The 12,897-nt window shown below is 51.7% G+C and overlaps 1 protein-coding gene across 2 annotated transcripts in view; it reads left to right on the top strand.

Moving 5' to 3' along the window:
- The first annotated feature begins 2,002 nt into the window (after window positions 1-2,002).
- The window catches only part of HIPK2 (homeodomain interacting protein kinase 2), a 126,670-nt gene continuing 115,775 nt past the window's right edge, over window positions 2,003-12,897 (top strand). For both annotated transcript variants that reach the window (XM_050985849.1, XM_050985840.1), the window contains exon 1: window positions 2,003-2,235. In XM_050985849.1, coding sequence (XP_050841806.1) covers window positions 2,217-2,235 — 19 coding nt within the window. In that variant the 5' untranslated portion in view covers window positions 2,003-2,216. The remainder of the gene's footprint in view (window positions 2,236-12,897) is intronic.

Below are 12,897 nucleotides of genomic sequence, written 5' to 3'. Positions count from 1 at the left end.
TGGCCTGGACTTCCCCAGTGGTCCAGCTGAAGGCAGGTCCATTTCTTTCCAAGATTTAGTGATGGTTAATCTCGGGATCACTCTCAAAATGAAGCAGGGATGAGACCGGGAGCAGGTTTTGCTCCCTCTGCTGTACATACTCCTCCAGTGCCATCCCAGCCCACTTTCGAGCCCTCAAACACCTCCACCAGCCCTGCGTGGCACTCCCTGACACATTTAAAATGTATCCTCAATTTCATGTTGCAAACAGAATGCTAATGGGGAGTGAGACAGCTCTCCTGTAGTTTCAGGCATTTTTCAAGGGAGGGAAAAAAATCACGCAAAACGCTGAAGATATCTTGGAAACAAAGATGGCCCACAGGAGCCTGGGGATCACATCCTCGGCAGCACAGCCATGGCCATCCTGCTCCATCGGCCGGGCAGCATGGGTTGTTCCCCAACTGCTTTTGTCGGCCAGCGTAGGCACCCGCAGCACCCCGAGGCAAGGGCCAGGCTGGCTGGAGCGCTGGGCTCGCACTGAAATCCCCCTGTAAAAGTTACCTCTTGCCTCGCCCTCGAGACATCAGTGGGAGTGGAGCCCTGCTGCGACCAAGTGCTGCCGTGGGAGAGGTCTGGGTGGCACCAGCAGCAGCGAGAGGCAGCGTTTGGGGAGATCAGCAGGAGCAGCAGGCACAAAGGGAGTTACGTCTTCACCGGTCCAGTCCCAGACTGCTCATCTGTAAGGAGCTCCAGGCAGGCAGATCCAGACGGCTGTTAATGCAGGATCACAGCCCGAGGTTTTGTTTCCACCTTTGCCAGAGGCTTTGCATGAGTCTCAGCTTCCTTTGCCTGCGTAATGGGTACCTGGTGACTGACCTTCCTTTGTAAAGCTCCTGTCAGGCAAAGGGGGTTCCTGTGCCTTCACCTACAGCTTTCTTCTATGCACCGACAAAAATGATGCTCATCGGGTTGGTGCTCCTACTGCAAGAGCTCAACCGGAGAGAAGGATGACTTAAAATTAAAAAAACCGGGGGGGGTGGGGGGGGGAGGGAAGAGAGGGGAGGGGAAGAATAGGCTGTCAATCTGAGTTAGTAAACACTTCTTTGATGTGGTTCCTATTAAAAAACAAAACAAAACAAAACAAAACAAAAACACAACCTGACTCCTAAAAGCAACAACGTATGTTTATTTTAAATGCATCCGCTAAATATTTACACTGCAAGTAAGCTTAACGAAAAAAAAAAAAGAGATAAATTGGAACTTTTGTCAGTGAACCAGATTGTGAAATGCCTAGAGGGAATAGAAGATTTATTTGGGGAGAGGGGGAGAGGTAGGAATTTTCCATGCTATTGTAAAGCATGAGCACAAATTATATGATCCCCACAGCCAGTGAGTTGCAAAGCTTCAATCAGCTGCCTTTTTATTTTTTTCCTTTCCTCTCTTTTCTATAAAGAGGAGGGGGGGAAGACAGAAGTGTTTCACCAACTTCTGTTGACTGTTCCTTTTTTCTCCTGATTGAAATGTGTTGTTAAACAAGATCCCACATAATCTCAGCAGAGGGTTTCTCTCGCTCGCTCCCGCTCCTTCTGGGAAGCCGCGATCGGTGCCATCGGCGCTTGATTATTTGCAAACTCCCTTCGCTGCTTTTTTTTTTTTTTCCTCCTTTTTTTTTTTTTCCTCCTCTCCGTCTCGGTCTCCGTCTCCCTCTCTCTCCCTCCGTCTCTCTCTCCCTTTCTCTCATCCCCGGTGCAACTTTTGCAGGCGCCCCGGTACACGCAGCCATGCCGCGCTGAGAGCGGGGGCACGGCGCCAGCCCCCCTCCTTCCCTCCCTCCCTCTCCTTTCCTCCCTCCCTCTCTCCTTCCCTCCCTCCCTCTCTCCCTCCCTCCCTCCCTCCCTCCCCAGCGCCGCCGTCCCGAGCCGGGGGGGCCCCGCCGCCCGCCGCCCCTGCCCGGCCCCGCGCCTCGCCCCGGCCCCGGCCCGGCCCGGCCCGGCCCGGCGCCGCCGCCCCCCGCCCGCTCGCCCGCCCGCCCCGGCCGCGTCGGAGGGCCGGCAGCGGGGCTGGATGTGCCCGGCTCCCCCCGCGCTGAGGTGGGCAGCGATGCAGAAGGCAGGCGGCAGCTTCGCCTCCGCCGAGAGACACCCGCTCAAGATGGCAGATGTGTGTTGAGTTTGGGGGGCTGCGATCTCGCGTCGTTCGTGGCGGCGTTGCCATGAATAACAGGCGTCCTTGCACCGATGGCCCCCATGTACGAAGGTAAGCCCCGGCCCGGCCCGCCCCGCCGGCACCCCTGGCCCGGCCGCAGCGGGGGAGGGAGGGGGGAGCAGGGGGTCCCCGGCCGCCCGCTCGCCGTCCCCCCGGCCGATGTTGCGGGGAGGCGGCGGGGCACCATCTCCCTACCGGGCGCCCGGCGGGAGCGGGGCGAGTCGCGGGTCGCCCCCCGGCTCTGCCGGTCCCCGGCCCCGCCGGGCGCTCGGTCCCCGGCGGGGGGCGGTGGGTGAAGTCCGTGCCGGTGCCGAGCAGAACAATGAGGTGGACGGAGCTTGCCTTGCGCCTCCGTGTGTGTGTGTCTGTGTGCGTGTGTGTGTGTGCCTGCTGCCTGCCCCTCGCCGCAGTTCGCATTCCCAGGACCGGTTACCCCTCTCCGTTCGCCGGTTTCCCAGGAGTTACCCCCGCCGTGGCTCCTCTCCTCCGAGGCACGGGGACTCCGCGGGCAGCGGCGGCGAGGGACGGGGCTGCTGGAGCCTGCTGTCAGCTCCTCTGGCTTCTGCTTCAGTCCAGCCCGGGCTGCGGCGAGAAGCCCAAGTACCCCAACTTACTTTCTTTCAGGTTAAAAATCACAATAATTATATATATACACGTTTAAATATATATATGTGTGTGTGTGTGTGTGTATACGGCTGTGTGTGTTAGGTCGATGTGTAGTACAGGGTGTCTGTTCAAAAAGAAAAATTCAGAGATGTATCGAGGTTAATTTAAATCCCCTCGCGACGCATTTACCCTTCCCCGTCACCCCTCTCGGCTCGGCGCTGGCCGGGGAGCGTTACATAAAGCGGAGGGACATCCCCCGGCGGCCGCGCCATCCCGCCCCGGGGGCCGCTCGGTCCGTGGCGGCGGAGACCCGGGCGCGGAGGGGGCCGGGGGGGGCGGCACGGGGACACGGTACTTTCCTCCCCATGGCGAGGCCGGTAAAACTTATCTGAGGAGGAAATCGAGCCCGGGCTGCGGCGCCCGCGCGGAGGGCGCTCGGCGGGCGGTGTAAAGTTACCGGTGGCCCGCCGGGTTATTTCTGGGCAGCCCCGGGCTCACCCGCAGTTCGGAGTCCGGACCCCGCCGGAGGCGGGCAGACAAAGAGGAGCATTTTCGTTAGCGCAGACAGCACGGCCGGCCCTCCCCGCGCTCGCCGCTGCCGGGCTCGGGGCCGCCGGAGCGCGGGGACGGCGGGGAGCCGGGGCCCGCGGCGGTGCCGGGGCCGGTGCCGGCGGAGGGGCCGCGGCGGGCCCGGGGTGCCGGTCGAGGCCAGCCCGCGGCGGCGCCCTCTGGTGGCCGCATCGCGCCGCCGAGCGGCCCCGGCCCCCAGCCGGGCAGCCCCCCCTCCGCTCCCCGCCCCGCGCCCGGGCCGACCCCGGCGCCTCCCCGGCAGCGGGGCCCCGCCGCGGGCGGGGGGAGCCCGCCGCCGGCCCCCGCCGCGGCGCGGCGCGGAGCTCGCAGCCGGCCGCGTACCTGCCCGGCCCCCGCCCGACGGCACTCCGGGGCCGGGCCTGGCCCCCCCGCGGTATGACCGGGCCGGTGAGGCTCGGCCGGCATCGCACCGCCGGCCGCGGAGCCCCCCCCCCGCCCCTCCGGGCGGATGCCGCCGGCCGGGGGGGTCATGCGGCGATCGCTCTGAAGTTCGCTCCTCGCCGGGCCGCATCCGGCGGCGGTGCGGGGCGGTGCGGTGCCCCTCGGAGAGCGGCGGCGCCCGGCGGGTCCGTAGCAGCCGGGGCGGAGGGGCCGCGGGGCCTGCGGTCAGCCCGGCCGCGCTCCCCTCCCCGGCGCGCCGCAGTGGGCGAGCGCCGGCACGGCCGCCTCCCCGGAGCCGGGCAGGGCAGCGAAGGGGAGGGCAGGATAGAGGAGAGGAGAAGAGGCCCCGGCCACTGCCGGGGCGAGCAGGGCGCCGGCTTCTTCCTGAGGAGGGGGCGGCGATGCTGCACCGGAGCGTGCGGTGGAAGTTTAGCGGTTCCTTAGAGCATCCTAACTTCAGCGGCGCCCCTGCTTCTGCCTGACTGGAAAAAGAGAGCAGATGGGAAAAAATGCCCTGAAAGTGACCCGTAGAAACAAATTCCCCGCAGCAGATACGGACGGGTCTGCGGCCAGGCTCTGCAGCATGCCTTAGGCCTCAAAATAGGTGAATATCCTAAATGGCAGGAGCCGGAGATAACGTAAAGGCTGATAGAAAATGTTTTATCTCTGTTGTGTTGCTGTATGCTTGCGGGTTAAATTGCTACTGAATGGCTTCGAGGGAGGTGGAGGAGGGGTTAATGATTGTTTTTCGCCTCCTAGTTGCCATTAGAGGTCCTTAGAATTCCCTGCAATATCGCAGTGCCTAGATAAAAACTTACTTATCGCAGAGGATGCAATTTCCTCCTTGGAGGGAGGCAAGGACTGCCATCCTCCCCTGCGAGCCTCACGTTTATGTGCATAAGCAGTTCCGTCTGTAGCCCTCCTCTGGAGCATCAGGTAGAGTCAGGGCACTGAGGAGAGCACAGGGACCGAGGGCTCGGGTCGGCGCTGCGACGGGCAGGCACAGCTCTGCTCCTGCCCTCGGCCGAGCCGTCTCGGTTGGCACACATGCACGCCCACCGCCACCACCGCAAGGCAGGCGAGGGGAGGTGAAACCGTATCCCCGCCGTACCGATTTCAGAACATAGGCTCTTTGACAGAAAAAGCACCCTGGGAGGAAACGTGACACCTCAAAAGGCCTTATGAAGTGGTTCCAGTAGAAATTTAAGTGAGTGGTGCCATAGAGCGCACGCAGAAAGTCACCCAGCATTCTTGACGTTCAGGTGAGGGTGGTGTGTGCAGAGCAGCTGGCTTAAATACCATTTCTGGGAAGCAGAATGGTGCCTCACCTGATATTAATAGGCGAGGCATGATAAATAAGTGACTATCTGGTGTGAAATCCTCTCCCACACACACTGTGCCAGGAGAATTTTCCCATTTGTTTTAAAGAATTTGGAGGTTTTGCTCTTATTTTCTCCTCTTCTGGGTTTTTCCTAATTTTTTTTTTAATTTTTTTTTCCTGGGTGGTGGAGAGCTTAGCAGTAAAATGAAGGACATAAAAATATAACAAGTGAAACAAAACAGAAGTAACACTGCTGTGCAATGTTTGACCTGGTTTTTAGTTTCGTTTGTGAGCTGTACAAGGAAATGAGTGGAGTTTCAAAGCAGACCTCATCAGCTGTAATCCTACATGGCCTCTGCTCCAGACCTGGGGCAAGTTAGTGGCTGCCATCCTTCTGAGCACCAGAGATGTGGCTTCATCAGGAGTGGCTGTACTGGCTTGGTACAGAGGAGCTGAAAGGCTCAAGCCAGGCAAGAATCTGGTTCTCTGGACCCTCTTCTAGGCAGTGTTACTCTCACCTGTGCACTTGCCTTGTGACATTTCCTGCTGAGCAGGGAACAGACCCAGGCTCTATGGTCCAGGGGAGACCCCAGTTTAAGAGGGGGGTTTGCCAGACAGCACAGGCTGTGGGTGGATTTTTGCCTGGGACGGGTGTCTCCAGCAATTTCCTTGGCGTCTGGTACCTGGCATCCTTCACAATTGTGTAAAGAGAGGTATTTATATGTATTAACCTTTATTTTCTAAACAGTGATTACCTCTGTTTTGGTTTTGTTCCTCTTCGCTTAGCTCCTTACTTATTCTTGACAACTTTGTTGCAATTCAGAGTGTATTTTTAGCAGCCACATCGGTAGTTTTCTATGTGGGTGGCTCATGGAATTAATCTGGGTAATATTTGTAAATTGCATCTCACCACCGTTGCGGCTGCTGGAGCTGAGCACAGGCAGGGACCTGCCTGCACGCTATCCTTGTCACACAGGGGGCCGGGAGAGCTGGAAAATCTGACCCTGTACTGCTTGTGGATCAGATCCCATTTAATGCTAGAAACAGGCCAGCCCTGCTGGGTTTCAAATGCATCCTTAAATCTCACCAAAACCCAAAACTTGCTCATCAGGGAGATGGTCCCAGTGAGGTGGAGTAAAGGTCTTTACTCCAAAGTTCATGCAGGGAGATGATAACTCAGAGGCACTTCCTGTTTATGAAATAATAACCAGAGCTAAAGCTATGTCACTGCTGGGACTAAAAGCCTAAGTTTTTATTTGCTCAGGATATGGCTATAGCCAGGACAACAGGAAGCCCCCTCCAGTTAAAATTATTGTTCTTATCATGCTGCTGTGTCTAGTGATTAAACAAGTTTGCTATGTAATGGGTGAAAAATGCTGTTTTATTTTCAGAAGGGGAAAGAGCATTGCTAGGACTAGGGGCTGGGGTGAGCAAAGAGGCAAGCTCAGTTACTCACCACAGTCATCAGCCCTTGGACTCTGTGCAGTGCATTCCTCTTCCTGGCTGTAGCACGTGGGGAAGACCCAGTTGGCTTCAGCTGGACACCTCAGCTGGCCTGGGAAGTGAAATAATTTTCATTTTTCAGTCACTAGGTTTCCCCATTTGCTCAGCGGTTGTTATTTACTGCCCAATTTTACATTGTTCTGTGAGACTGCTGGGTTTGGTTCCATCCAAACAGGATAAGAGTTGCCTGTTCACTGTAGGTTCTTCTCTTTATGGGGAACAGCCTAGAGACCTCCTTGATGCCTGGGAGGCTTTTGAACTTAAGCTCAGCCTTGGGAAATTAGACTGTGTGTTTGGAGATAGCTAATGGACTTGGGTGGCTAAATGAATAAGGCCTGCTTTTGGCCACATCACACCGGGAGCATGTGAATATTTGGTCAGGAGGACAGTTGGGAAGTCAAATCATGACAGGACTGGTGACATGGGCCTGGAAGTAAATCCCTGTCCTGATTGTGGACCTCACCAAGTGGGTCCCAGGTGATGGTGTTAGAGCTGTCCTGCCAGATGGTGAGGTCAAGGAAGGGCAGTCACCTTCTGCTCAGACCAGGCTAAGACACCCGTATGGGGCAGTTGAGACAGCTTCTTCTAGCTGCAGGACTCAAGGCAACTGTGATAGTGCTGCCCATGGGCAAGACCCCTGAGAAGAGTTTGCAAAGGCATTCAGTGGTTGGCTTACAGCTGTTATGGTGTCCCCATCCCTGTGTCTGTAGTGAACAGGTAGCCTAAGAATGGTTTGCTGTTTTTTTTTTTTTTTTAAGGTTCAATGCTTTTCCTCTCTGATCCCAATTTAAGAAGATATTTTCAGGTCTGTGCCTAAATTTAAGCTCACAGACAGGGCTGCTGACTTCATTAGGATTGTTTATGTCTTTAAAGCTGGCCGCACGCTGGAGTACCTTTCTGACTCATGGCCTCTGTAGCCTAATCACTCCATTTATAAAATGAGGTTGTTTCCTCACCCTTACTAGGGAATCTCTGCCCTCTGAATGTGAAATATTATTTATAGGTCTTTCTCTTACTTTTGGAAGGATGACTGGTCAATAACAAGTGAGAATTAAACATTGTTTAGAGCAGGTTGTTTCTTGAGCTGTTTACATACCCTAATGTGGACCAAGGTAATTAACTGGAAGCCTTCTTTTTTGAAACTATTTCCCCTAGCAGTAGAGAATTCACCTTTTCTTTTGAAAATAAACAGAGATGAAAATTTCACTCCAGACATGGCATTTAGCAATTTGTTTGTCATGGAGAAAAACTAGAGGCCTGTTATTGCTACCCCTCATATACAGCATGGAGTGCTCCTGATTACTGCCTCATTTGGCCATACCAGCAAACTGAGGTCCATCCTCAGGAAAGCACAAGTGCCTCTATTTTGGGACCACTCCTGAATTCAGGTAGCCTTCAGAACCAGGTAATTTTGATGGCAAAACCACTTCTACTAAGACTTGCCCACGCACGTGAGTGGAGGAGCAACCTCTGTGTCTGTAGGCTAGCCGAGACATTTCCACATCTCAAAAGACCTGGGAAAATCCACAGTCAGGACTAAATTAAAAAGCTGTCTGTGCCATTAGGATTTGTTTATCGAATGGAAGTAACAAAAAGCTGTAACAGTGTGTATTTGTACAATGCTCTATATATTCAAGGTGCTCTATGAAGAGTGGCTGTCTGATCAGGCCACTGCCAGAATGATGCCAAAGAACAGTCTTTTGCTTACTCACAGGACATGTGCAGAATAGCCAAAGGGAAGCATCTTCAAGAAGTGAACCCCTTGAGCTGCTCCTGAGCTAGATTCTGATCCAGATCAGCAGCAGTGTCAGTGAAACCCAGGCAGCTACACAAGGGAAAGCAGGGTCTGCATGTGATGAACATTAGCCTGTCTGTGTCATGTTCTGGAGTGAGAGGGAGTTTTATGCTGGGTGAAGGATGCCATAGTTTGCTCCCTTGGTTTTCTTCAGCATCACCACTGAGAGGGACATACATTTGGAGAAGGTGAAGCTCCCTCTATTTACACATTGTTCTCTGTCCTGCTCACCTTCCAGGGCCTGTTCTGACATCTGTCTCTGGAAGGACAAAATAAGAGCAGTCACATCCACCTCCTTCCCTGAAAAGTGGGAAAGGTCATCCCACAAGGCATTGGTATTTGCCAGAGATACTTGGGAAGCCATGAAGGGCAGCTGCCTTCTCTGTTCTTTATAGATTTCAATCCATAAAAGTGCTAGCAAGACCTGGAACAGTGGTGTTACCTGGCAGAACCCTGCAGGCTAACATCTTTTGTCCTGAATGCTGGCAGGTTAGGCTCTGGACTATGCTGAAATGCCAAAGAAACTTACTTCTCACCAAAATCATTTAAATAATAGGAAATGGGCAAAGGAAAGATTTAAAAAAGTGTTTTAAAGCAGAATATCAAATGACTGTCCAGCATGTTCTTTAACAGGCTTGCCCAGCATATTCCCCATGTATGGACAGTCCACAGCATGTCCAGGCTGTCATTGTTGCCCTTTGCTTTGTCACTTAAAAGATTTTACCCGCTCTGTAACTCCTCTCTGCTTTGCTTGCTCTGATTCATTGTCCTTTTAACTGTGGGTGTAGGAAAACTATTCCTTTGTCTTTGTCATGTCCCTCCTTTGTGTTCCCTAGGCTAAATCTTATCTTGAACACATTCTCCAGCTCTTTCTCTTGTATCTTTTCCCCTTCAGCTCTGACCATTCTCCTGGTCCTCTGTGCTCTCTTCAGCTGGTCTGTCTCTCTCTTGAATGGCACTGCTAGAGCACAGTGCTGTATTTGGGTCCTGTGCTGGCCAAGGAGAGCAGAAGTGTTCCTCTGTGTCTCTTACAGTCAGTGTTCCTATTTGGTTTAACTTCTGCATCGTAACATTGTTCATCTCTGTGCACCTTGTGGTGTGCTGTGGCTCATAGATCCTGTCCAAGAAGTCTGATGCCTCATGAACCATTTTCTATCCTGTATGTGTGGAGGTAGATTTTCCTACCTAAGTGTGTGATTTTTGATCTGTCCCATTTGAATGTCATCCTGTACCCTTCAATTTGTCGTGATTGTTTTGAATTATTTAATTCCCCCGATTTTGCAATCCTGCTTCATGTCACCTGCCAATTAAAAAAGCACAATCTCTGCTTATTCACCACTGTAAGCTTTGTTGTCTATTCTGTAGTCCCAAATATAAAGTACAGAAGAGAAGAAATGGTTTCATGTAACCCAGAAAGAGAACATTGCCCACAAAATATAAAAGAAACTGGAAAACACACACAACACTTGGCATTGTTTTCATACCTATTCTTCTACTCTACTTTGGTGCTTTTAAGGTGTTCCTAATAACAGTTGTATTTGCTGTGCCAAGCAAAAGCAGAACCTTACTGTATTAGGCATGACATTGACATGAAGGGGTAGATAGTTACCACCCCAAGGTTTGCATTTCATATAGATGCAGGCACAGGAGGGTGCATCATACAAATTGCTGGGACATTTTCAGGAGAGGAAATCGGAATGTGTGGGTTTTCCACAACATTTGTGACAGAGGTTGCTCTGGAATGGAATGGGTGGGCTGAAGATTGAGAAGGAGTAAGTCAGTAGGTCAGGAAATGGAGGAGAGAGACATGTGGGGAACAAAGATGAGGACAAGTGACTGTAACAGAATAGAGGGGGATGATCCCTGGGATCTTCAGGGGCTGAGGCAGTCACAGCCAAGGCTGGCAGGAATGGGACATTGAGTGAAATGCTGAAGATCCCATCTTGGACTGTTTCTGCAGTTGCCCTTACTGACTTCAGTCTCTCCCACTCTCTTCAGACTTCAGTCTCTCCCAGTTTTTTTCCCCTGGAGTTGTCATCTTTGGAAAGAAGGTGAGTGAGGACAGGAGACACTACCTATATCCTAATGCTCACAGGCAGAACAGAGAGTCTGTCTGGGGATTCCCCATCTGGAGCTGACACCAGAGGCAAAACTGATGCTGTGGCATTCGCTTTAAATCTCTGATCCCGCTCACCATGCTCAGGAAACTCTGATGGGACAGAGATTATCTGAAACACCAGCATTTTTCATTGATCTGAGATCCTTGTGGTTTCCTCCTTCTCTGCCATTGCTCTTCCCATGACACTGGTGTCTGTGCAGGACAAATCTGATGTGCCATCCTCCTTCCTCCAAAATTCATGTTGAATTTTCCCTCAGCCTGCACATGATGTATTTAAGGACATATGTGACTGCCCCATCCTCTCTGTTGTCATGTCTGCTCTACTCTCACCATCAGTCAGGGGGGCCAAAAAAAGTTATGAGAATGAAGACCCAGTCATCAGCACCTGAGCTCGTGGGTCAGAACCACATGTGCATCGTCCTGCACATGGGTGTGCATGGCCTGCAGGCTGGGCACATCTCAAGCATGTGAGGCTCAGCACTCTGTTCTCTCAAGTAGCATGTCAGGTATGTCAGTACGTTTGGCAGTGAGTCTGTGGTCTTTCTCTTGGATGAAGAGAGCAAGAAGAGCTCTTTTTTTGCTTATAGTTTGGGGTCAGGTTGTTTGTTTGCTACTGGATGTGATCCAATGGATTCAGTATGTCCTTGCACAGAGAGGAAGCAGCAGAGAGGAAGCAGTCTAGGAGGTTTCTGGAGTGTGTGGAAGATAACTTCCTGACACAGCTGGTGGGTGAGCTGCCAAAGGAAGGCTCCCTGCTGGGCCTGTGTTATGCAAACAGAGAAGGACTTGAGGGTGATGTGGTGTTTGGAGGCCGTTTTGGGTACAGGGGCTGGTTTTCAATGCTCCAGAAGTGAGGAAAGGGCTCAGCAGAAGGGCTGCCTTGGACTTCTGAACAGGGCAGACTCTGGCCTGTTTAGGAGACAGAGTGATAGAGTCCCTTGGGACAGACCTGAGTGAGAAAGGAGTCCAGGAAGGCTGGATGCTCTCCAAGAAACAAATCTTAAAGGCACAGGAGCACTGACAGAAAGACACTGAAGTGCTGGTGCATGTCCAGAGAAGGGCAGCAAAGTTGCTGAAGGATCTTCTGTGCAAGACTTAGGAAGGAGCAGCTGAGAAAGATGGGTTTGTTTAGCATGTAGAAAAGGAGGCTCAGGGGAGACCTTATCTTTCTCTACCACCACCTGAAAGGAGGTTGTAATGAGGTGGGGGGCAGCCTCCTTCCACTGGTAACAAGTGACTGGACAAGAGGAAATGGCCTCAAGTTGTACGAGGGAAAATATAGATTGGATGTTATGAAAAATTTTCTTATGGCAAGGGTTTGTCAAGTACTGGAACAGGCTGCCCAGGGAAGTGGTGGTATTTAAAAATCTCTGGAGTATTTAAATGATGTAAAGATGTGGTTCTAGGGGACACAGTTAGTTGTGTACTTGGCAGTGTTTGGTTAACTGTTGGTCTCATTATCTTAGAGGTCATTTTCAACCCAAGGAATTTTATGGTTCTGTTTATTTTTGCTTGAGGACATGAGGTTTTTTCCTAGTTACAGGTTGTAGAGGCATACACAGGATAGGGAATAGCCAGCAAGCTCCCTAACTACTGGCTGCATTGATGGGGTTTTCACTTCAGGAGGGAATGTTACAGCAGATGATGGAGCAGCTTGGTGAAGACTTGGACTCTAGCAGCAATGATCAGAGAATATCCAGTCCCAGAAAACTTGCTGAACATTTCAGAGAAAGTTTGTTTTTTTCAGGAAGGTCCTTTAGCTTGCCCAGAGTATTTTTACTTATAGGCAAAATTTGTAAGCATTCTTTATTTTTAAAGTGTGGTTTATATTCTGCTCTTGTCTGCAACAACGCCAGCACATCAATGTATTTATCTTTTCCTTGTTAACACTTACCATTCCTGGAACATCTCCTGCTCAGCAGCTGTTTGTAGGTGGTTTTTTTTTTTCCTTTCCCATCATCTTGTACCTTTCCTTCCTGTTCAAGGCATCTATAAACCTCTTGTAGTGACATCATAGCTGTTTCCATAGCAACAGATTATGATACTAGAACAGAGGATAATATCAAACAGGAGGAGGAAGAGATAAATTATGGTGTTTGTGTGCATGTGTCTGAGGGCTTGATTATATTCCTACATCTCTTCCAAGGATGTTGTCTGTCTAGCTTCTTCTCTGTTTATCTTACATGCCTTTTAAAGGTTAGGAAAATGTGAAGGAAAAAAAGATCTGGAGGTCAGAACAATACAGACGCATATTTTTGATGGTCTCTGTGTAAACCTAGTAGGCTGAGATTTATTTTTTTACCTCTGATAGCTCTCCTCTGTCTCCTGAGAGTAGTCTGGAGAAAACTTAGAGGCACAACAATCCCCTGGTAATGCTCCACTTTTTCTTTAATTACC

This window comes from Serinus canaria, chromosome 1A, assembly GCF_022539315.1.
Source record: "Serinus canaria isolate serCan28SL12 chromosome 1A, serCan2020, whole genome shotgun sequence".
In the NCBI taxonomy this organism is placed as follows: Eukaryota; Metazoa; Chordata; class Aves; order Passeriformes; family Fringillidae; genus Serinus; species Serinus canaria.
The sequence above is the reverse complement of the archived record's forward strand: the minus strand, read 5'-3'. Positions and strand labels throughout refer to the sequence as shown.